We start from the raw sequence: 9,132 nt of genomic DNA on the forward strand, positions 1-9,132 counted from the left end.
TTCAGTCAAATATCCGGTTAAACCTTTGACTTACTTGACTCTTCTTCACATCTAATTGGTCAAACCTTGACCAGAGGAGAATTGCACCAACAATCTCCCTAAATAGATGATTGCTCCTGCAATCTCCGTATATTGTCAAACATCGAAACTCAAACATTGAGACTCAAATTTGAGCCAACTCAAGCTTAGTCAACTTGATCAACCTTGACCCAGGGAATATTGCACCAATAATCTCCCCCTTTTTGATGTTTGACAATACTTTTAAGTTGTGTCTTAGTGTGCTATCAACTTCGTTGGATTAATAACCTCCCTAGTTGTAACCAAATAAATCCCGTTATGCCTCTTTTCTTTCTTTAATTAGTCTTTTATTTCTTATGCAAGTGTTTGATTTATTAAAGTCATAAAAGTTCGAGAAGGGTTTGCGTTCTTGTTTTGCAGGGCTATTCACCCCCCTCTAGCCGACCACCAAGGGTCCTACATATATGCCATTTCTTTGTTCCATGAAGTGTTTATGCTATATTCTATATGTGTTTTGCCCTGTACATATTTGACGAAATGTATGTATGGTGTATGCATATGGATTGTAGTGGATTGGTCATCTTGTAGAGGAGAAGTGCTAGATTGTATGACTACAGAGCCCTGTGATAGGGGGTAACTCTTTAAGCGAACTTTCTAGAACAATTCTCATTCTAAGAAACTAATTCTCTACAAAGGAATATCTACTTAGAGTTTAGAAGGTCTTTCTCAAATTAATGTTAGGAAGTGACTTATGTAATCTAAAAATTATAACCAGGGATTCTTGTGATAGAGAGCAACCCTTGAATCGAAATTTCTAGGTTACCTCTTCTATTTAGTTGTATTAATCTATCGTTAGGAAGTAAATCAGATAACTCTAGAATTGTATACCCAAGGAGTCTTAGGATAATCCTTTAATCGGACTTTCTAAAGTTACTTCTTTACTTAATGGTGTTAGAGCTTGGGTAAAGCCCCTAGTGCGATCTTACATGGTTGAGCCGAATCTTAGTTAGAAATCCTACAAAGTATAGGTATGGAGATAAGGAGATGAATAATATATAGAGATATTAACTAGTATTATAATGAAATCAAACTCCTAGAACCATTCCCCCAAAGCAACTCTTCTTTCTTGATCGATCGTTTGATTCTCCTCTCTCTCATTCTCTCTTAACTCTCTCTCTCTCTCTCTCTCTCTCTCTCCAAACTCTCCCTCTCTCAATCTCTAGCTTACAAGCTCTTAACCAACCTCTGATTGTCTAGATAATTCATTATGCGAACTCAACTAGTACTTAATCAACGGTCCATGTGGGATCGATATTTTTATTACTTGATGACAATCATGCACTTGCGATTACACAGTAGTAGTTGTTAATCCAAGGTAATAAAAATGCACTAGCAAAAACTCCTTCTTCGACTAAGTCAGAGGCGGAGAAGCTCCTTATAGCAATTGGAAGTTCAAGAAAAGAATATAGAAAATGAGTATACAGTGTGTTATTGAACTCCTAGTTCCAGGGTACTATTTATAGTCCTCTGGGCAAAAGTTAACGTTGATGACGTGGCATTGGAGGCGCCTCCAAAGTTATCCAGGGCACCGTCATTGTGGATAAAATGTTATCCTCATCATAACGGTAGCCTAACAACTACTATTTAATGGAGATACCTTTGATCGTTTAGAGGCGTATCGAATACTGTTCATCCGAGGCGCCTCCAGTCCATCGGAGGTACCTCGAGTACTATTCATCTGAAACATCTCAAGTCCATTGGAGGCACCTCAAATCCTTTTTGTGGAAGAAGCTCAGTTTCATCTTTGAAGCACCTCTAATTAGCTAAGGTGCCTTGAGTCTTCAGGTCAACCTTTGAATTGATCATTTTCAGACTCTGTTTGCTTGGGTGATACTCTGGTTGTCCGAAGTTGAGCTCACTTGAACCTAACTCTGACATTCTCCTTAAGCAAGCTTCCTCCCTGGCTTCTCATCCCTCAGATGTGCCCGCACATCCTTCTCGCTTCATCTGTGTATTCTGCTGTAACTACTCGTTCCTCGGATGCACCGAGCCCGTCAAATCCCTTCTCGTGTCATCCTTCTCAGTCTTTATGTCTTCCACTTGAATTCTTGTGTTTCTAAGTCTCTCTGCACACTCAAACATAAGACATCAAATATACATGATCTAACTTAACTAAGTTGATCAGATCAAAACTATTCCGGGGTACTTACAGTTATGTCATACACGCATCATTAACTTATAATAGATTTTAATTTGAAAGTTATACATTTGATTTATGTCATACTCATTTGAATGCATACATTTAAATTCCTCATAATTAAGGATAATGTCATTAGTTGACATCCTATTATGTTTAAAATACTTAGTTAGAGATGCATGATCGCTTAATTTTAAGGAAATACCAATTTAACATCTCATAAAAACTCTAGGATGACTTGTGTGTGTATTGAGATACATTTGATAAAAGCGAGATGTTAGGATGATAAGCAAAGCTCAAGATGTTGATTTAGTATATCTATTTGAGTTATATTTCATCAAAACAAATGAATTTTTATGTTGGCCAATTATAGGAAAAACTAATGTGTAAGTCATGTGCATTTAGCCTATAGATCATGATTGGAAATTAGTTTTGAAAATAATTTTTAAAATATTTTAGAAAACCTTGGTAAAGTCTATTTGTTGATAAGAATCACCATTGATTAGTAAGATACAAAGTTAGAGTGAAACATTAAAGTTTTCAATAATTTCTAATTTAATATTATTCTTTAAAAATATTATATATTTTCATAAAAAATTATTTTTTTTCCTGATAGTATTTGACATAAGTAATGTCTACATGAATTTCATAATTTTTCAAAAATTATAGAATTATTTAAGAATTTTCTAAAATTTGGTCTAAAATTGAAAATGAAAATCAAACAAACTAATCGATTAAACCATTTGATTGGTACATGCGACAATAGATTGGTAGCTGACACTAATCTATTTACTTAAACTATAATCGATTATTAACTGATATTAATCAATTGGTAGTTGCTGATTTCGGCTGAAATGAGTTTATTTCAGTCGGTTAAGCTACATTTAAGTAATTTAACTATCTCTAACCCTTTGAAATGTTTGAATAAGTATTTAACAGTAAATTTCTTGATGAAAATGAGAAAGAGATGGTTAAAAGGGAATAATGTGGAATTGAGGAGGAGATTTAAATTTAAGGTTGAATTTTTAATCACATACCTTAGACTTTAGGTTTTTCTAAAGGTTTAGGAACTCTAAATCATTGTTAGTGCAATAATATAAATTGGAGCATGCTTTGGGGGGAAGGTTCACCTTAAAGTCATGGTTTGGATATGAAAGAAGGATTATGGATATATGCTCGAGGTTGAGCATTGAGAACAATGGAAGGTATGGAACCTCCATTGCAGTGTTTGAAGGAAAAGAGATATGAATCTTGGAAAAGATTTTTGATGTGTGACAAAAGGGAGATAATGTAGAGTTTAAGTTAGAAAACCCTCATTCATGCTTTGGCATGAGAAGAAGAAAGTTAGGCTAATTAGTTAGCCTAACTTAAACATATTGTTAAATATATAAAAAAAAAGAAGAGATTGTTGGTGCAATCGACCTTGGGTCAAGGTTGACCAAACTCGGGTTGGCTTGGGCTTAGATTTTGTTATTTGATCAATATGTGAGAGAGAAGTTAAGCAGTTTAAGGTTGACTGAATACTTGACAATGTTGGAAGTTCAATGGAAAGTTGGCAAGGGAATTCCAAGTAGGTCAAGGAGGACTGGACACTTAACAATCAAAGTCCAATGACAAGTTAGCAAGAGGAAAGTCTGAGTGGGTCACCGAATACAGGACACTTGGTGACTAGAAGTCTAATGGGGAGTTGGCAACAGAAAATTCCAAGTGAGTCACAGAGGACTAGCCACTTAGTGATTGGAAGACTAACGAGAAGTTGGCAAGGGAAGCCCAACGAAAAGTTGGCAAGAGGAAAGTCCAAGTGGATTACATAGGACCAGACACTTAGTGATCGGAAGTCCAATAGAGAGTCAGCAAGATAAAAGTCCAAGTGTGTCAGGAAAGACCAAACACTTGGCACGAGACGGTAAGTCCAAGTGAGTCATGAAGGACCGAACACTTCGCATGAGATGGAAAGTCTAAGTGGGTCAAAGGTTGACTGGACACTTGGTGAGAAGCCCTAGCAGGACAGGTCAAGGTTGACCAGATGCTAGGCAACGAGAAGTCCCAACAAGTCACGGATGACTTTAGGGTTGGGCAAAAGATCCCTAAACTCGGATTCAAAATTTCGAGTTAGGAAATCGATTAGTGTAATCAATTGAAACAAAGCAATCGATTGAGGACTTATCTCAGAAGTATAGTAAGGTCTGGAATCGATTGGGTTTAAGGTAATCAATTGGTAAAAGTTTCGCCAGGGAATAGAAGTTTACCGAATTGATTGGCCTAATTGATTCAACGTTATCAATAGATTAGTCTAATCGATTGATAGTGCTTTTTCATGAGAACAAAAAAACTTCAGAATCAATTGATTTAATCGATTGGAAGCTGGCAATCGATTGGCATGACTCATCAATTGATTGGCCAAGTGAAAAAGAGTCATTTTATAGGTCTGAATGATCAGCTCTGACATGACAATTGATTGGGAAGCGTAAATTAGCCCAAAAGCAACCCTAGAAAAGGTGGTCTCATGGAGATTTAAAGGAACCGATTCTTGGAGATTTTGAAGCAAGGTGTTGGTGCATTTCTAAGTCAACAAAAGACATTTCTGAATAACAAGAAATCAAGTAAGCAAAGTTTTCATTGTAAAGTCATTTTCGATTGTATTTATGTTTACTTTCTTGTTTCATGTTGTGTTCTTATAAGAATGAGTTTGTAAAGACTTTTCTGCCTTTAGAAAGTTTCCAAGAAGAAGAGAGTTCATAGTAGAAGATCACTAGTGCTGTGGTCCTTTGGATTAGTTATCTTCAGAAGGTGAATACCAAATATACCATAATATTGTACATGTGGAGTTGAGTTTGAAGCAAGGTTTCTACTGCGTATTCAACGACAAACACAAATCAACAACGAGAAGCAATCGAAGATATGCACCTCCCCCTAACTCGTACAACTCCTAAAACTATTTTAGAGGAAAAGGTAAAATAATCATCCAGTTCATTACAAGGTACTTTTTTTAGATTGTACCGCTCTTTGTACTCTGCTTTGCTTGTTCAAAGGGGTATAATCTCATGAACTCATCTCCGTGGTTATTTATGTGTCTAGAGATTTAGAAAATTAAAAGCAAAGCAGCCTTCGATAATGATGATGATTATTATTATTATTATTTTGATCATAAAAATATTTAATTTTTCGAACCGATTAATTTTAAATATGACTGATCAGTTATATGAAAATTTCCACTCGGACAATAGAATAAATCAAAAAGTATTAAAAAAAAAATCATCTAAGTGGCTAAAAACAATTATCATCCACTGAAGACAAATTCTTGCCAACTAGGATTTGACTCTTAAATATTTAGTTATCCACACCATTATGGTAGCTGGATTGAAATGCAGATCCATATCATCGATGCACTGACTATATATGTTGATTTCACAATTGAAGATGAAGGAGCTTTGAGTGTTCTTGATGGTGGCTTGTTTTGTAGTCTATTGCGGGTGTAGGCACACAGTATCGATCAATCACTGTTGTTCGTCAGGTGAAAAGATCTATAGTACTTCGAAGACTTACATTCATCAAAAGTTAGACCGGATAGGAGCAGATCAATGGAATGTTCGTAATCAGGTAAATCTATAACGTTGCACATTCGCAAGTATCGCAAGCATAATGATGCAGTTAATGAGTATAAACAAATGGAAACTGCCCACAGATGTAAATTAGAAATCCATTCCTTGGTAGTCATAGTTTCGTAAACGGGCACAGTTACACTTTCATTATGATTTATCAATTGATATAAAGCCATTGTGCAGTTGGATGAAAGAAATGTTATCAGTCCAGATTTAATCATTTTAGTAAAAATCCGGCCGAAGGTTGAATGAGTTTCAAGTTGTAAACATTGAAACAGCTCGAGCTATTGCATTATCATCTTTGAAGCAAAATTAATAATATTGTTTTCTCAATCGGCACGCAGGGTAAGAAGTAAAAGGAAACGGGAGGAATAGATTTACCCTGTAACGAGTAAAAATGTTCAGTCCCGTACGCAGTTGAGTGCAACAGCCGTTTACCAGACGAGGAGACGTCTCACGCACGCGTCCACTCCCACAGTCTCTCCACGTCCACCACAATCACGTGCCCACCTGACGCAGGCATGAACCCAACGACATCTCTACTTACCTGGCAATCTTAAAGCCAACTAGGCAAATCCAAAACGCAAATAAAACCACTTCTCGCAACACAATCCAATAATTCGAGAACAACACACGATCGATCGGTACTACGTAGTACACACAACAAGTAGATTTGAGCAGTCTTAATAGCAAGGCACGCAAGGGATTAGAAATTCCAAAGGCAGTCGAGCTCGGTGGAGCCCATCGGCATCTGAGTTGCCCGCGGCCCGGCACCGGAATCCGGCTTCCTGTCGGCATCGAATGGACACCGGGCGCCGTCGCTCCTCCATCCAGCCCCCGCGTCCGCCACCATCGCCGCAGCCGGAGCGGCATATCCGACCGGCGCAGACATCCCGGCGAAGAAGAACGACATGTGGAGATTCTCCTGCAATGACTTGAGGCTCGGGAAGCCCACGGCAGCAGCTGGATGGCCAAAGATGTGCGGAGAAGCTTGTGCATAATGTACGCCCATGCCGGAAACGGCGGGAGAGGTTGCGGTGGAGAAGCAGGGCACGGGCGCCTCCCTCTCGGCGGCGCTCTCGATGGAGCAGCAACTCTCGCGATCGGGGGCCTTGAGCACTACGGCCGAAGGCTGCAGCGGAGACGTGTCGAGGAGCGGTGGCATGGAGGAAGGCGATGCGGAACCGCAGCCGCCTGTAACCGCGGAAGATTCGGACATGTGCCCGCTGGCGAGGCCCAGGCGGATTTTCTTCCCGCTTCCGCACTTCTGGAAGACGCGAGAAACGACCCACTCGTCCTACTCGAATATATTGCAAATCAAACCGTAACTATAGCTGACAATGGATCCTTGCTTGCCAAAGAAACTATCGCTTCAAAAAATTTAAGAACGCTTAGAATGATATTTATATATATAATTGGTCTTGCCTTGGAGGATATTGATAAGAAGTGGTAGGCAAACTTGCCCTCGAGCCTGAACTCGTGCATCACCCAGTTGCTCTTCTCGCCCTTGGGAGCTCTCCCTCTGTAAAACACCAGCGTCTTCTTCATCCCCACCAGCGACATCGTCTTGGAGCTGTAAATTTCCCGGTCCTTTCCCGTCGCCTTCCAGTACCCGGCATCGGTCGCCCGATTCGTCCGCAGCCCAGTCGGGTATTTGCGGTCGCGCAGACTGAAAAAATACCACTCCTTCTCCCCCATCTTCGCTTTCTCTGCAATCGACCAGCTCACATTACAAGTCGATGATATGTAAACCTGAAACACAAATAACATCATAAAACACAATTTGATCGAACCAGGTAACTCCCACGGCTCGCTTTTGTTGAGGTCGATCTCGGCGATGGCGCGGCTGGCGAAGCTGCTGTCGAGAACTTTCTTGAGTAGGTAGTAGGTGATTAGCTCCTCGTCGGTGGGATGGAATCGAAAGCCCGGCGGAAGCTGGGATTCGCTGCTGTCGAAGTGGCGGCCGTAGATCTCCATTGCAATGCTGGTTGATTGCGAACTAGTTAAGACCAAGTTTGCATATTGATTATTTCAGTACCCAAATCAAGCAAAAGAAAGAAAAGAAAACCTTGGGATAAAACCACAGGAGGAACAAGAAAACTGGAACGAACACTTGTTGAACCAAGACGAATTACCAGAACCGAACAATCGAGAACTAGAGATGTCTACGCCCTGAACTTGCTCTCTTCCTCAGTTTATATGGTGAGGGATAGACTAGAGTGAGAGAAGAGTATGAGCTCTTGTGATTTAATTGGGATTCGACAAATCAAAGCGTGTCAGGAGTAGGGAGGTGTGGCAATAAAAATAGCCAGCGTAGCCCATGCATGATATCTAATCCTGGACACTGGAGAGCGCTTGGCTATCCGTCTCTACTCTGTTCCTGCTCTGTGCTTGCTCTGCCACGGAGCAGTGCTCCATATGATATCCCATTGAGCTCAGGCTCAGCTGGCCGATGGAGATGCAGAGAGTAGATGGGGAATGCGTGCGTGCGTGCGAAATTGTCCTGGTATTTTCTGTGTCAGTGAGAAGGGGAGAAATAGGGAGGGGAACAGAAGGTAGAGAGAGAAGAGAAGGCAGAGAGCGGAGGGATTTGAGGTGATCTCCCATCAGATAAAGCTGCCGCAAAATCTCAATCTGTCAGAGAGAAAAAGGAACAGTACAAGATTAAATAAATCATTAGGCAGATTCCATCACATCCGCTCTGGGTTTGCCAATAGATAATAACTCTCTTTTTCCGGAGCAGGCTTTGGGGGGGAAAAGGACGGGAAGCAGAGCGGTGAGTACTGAGCGGATTGCCAACGTAGGAAGCGCATGATCTCGCATGCAATCGGTGGGGACGTCACGAAGCGGAGCGGTGGAGGGGATTCAATAATTGTTTTGATCGAAAACGATGGCGACGATGGTGGCAGGGCTCCTTCTTAAGAATGTTGCGAGGGAGCTAGTGTGAGTGGGATTGGGTATTTGCATGGCTTGGCTTCTCGTGGACACCACATATTTGTCCTCTAGTCTTTCACCATTTTAATGGATTAAAATTAATACGTTTTTCATAAAAAAAAATGGCCTGTCTTTTCTGTAAAAAAACAAAATGCTACTCTGCTAGCGAAGAGAAGCCGATTCAATCGAATCTATAAGAATCTACCGAAATGGATGTGAAATTAAGGACTTTTGGAGTAGTATATAATATTTAGCCGAGGGAACTGCGGCGTGCGCGTTGCATGCATACATCGATCCGTCGATTCACGACGACATAGACGGTGATGAGAAGGGATGATTTGATGTCGTTTAATTTGACAGGTCGATGAGTTTGCAGTTTAA

The 9,132-nt window shown here is 40.4% G+C and overlaps 1 protein-coding gene across 1 annotated transcript; it reads right to left on the bottom strand.

Annotated features, from left to right (window-relative positions):
- Positions 1-6,424: 6,424 nt before the first annotated feature.
- Positions 6,425-7,898, bottom strand: LOC122003501 (protein CUP-SHAPED COTYLEDON 1-like). The gene is made up of 3 exons (XM_042558610.1): positions 7,611-7,898; positions 7,243-7,526; positions 6,425-7,114 (listed from the first exon to the last, which is right to left on the bottom strand). The coding sequence occupies exons 1-3, from the start codon at positions 7,792-7,794 to the stop codon at positions 6,524-6,526; spliced, it is 1,059 nt and encodes a 352-aa protein (XP_042414544.1). The 5' UTR covers positions 7,795-7,898; the 3' UTR covers positions 6,425-6,523.
- Between the last annotated feature and the right edge of the window lie 1,234 nt (positions 7,899-9,132).

Source organism: Zingiber officinale, chromosome 7B (assembly GCF_018446385.1).
Source record: "Zingiber officinale cultivar Zhangliang chromosome 7B, Zo_v1.1, whole genome shotgun sequence".
Taxonomy (NCBI): Eukaryota; Viridiplantae; Streptophyta; class Magnoliopsida; order Zingiberales; family Zingiberaceae; genus Zingiber; species Zingiber officinale.

Coding starts and splice junctions, on each gene's coding strand:
- LOC122003501 (XM_042558610.1), bottom strand. CDS start 7,794: ATGGAGATCTACGGCCGCCACTTCGACAGCAGCGAATCCCAGCTTCCG. Junction 7,527..7,610: donor CGAGCCGTGGGAGTTACCTG/GTTCGATCAAAT, acceptor GGTCGATTGCAG/AGAAAGCGAAGATGGGGGAG. Junction 7,115..7,242: donor TCTTATCAATATCCTCCAAG/GCAAGACCAATT, acceptor ATATTCGAGTAG/GACGAGTGGGTCGTTTCTCG.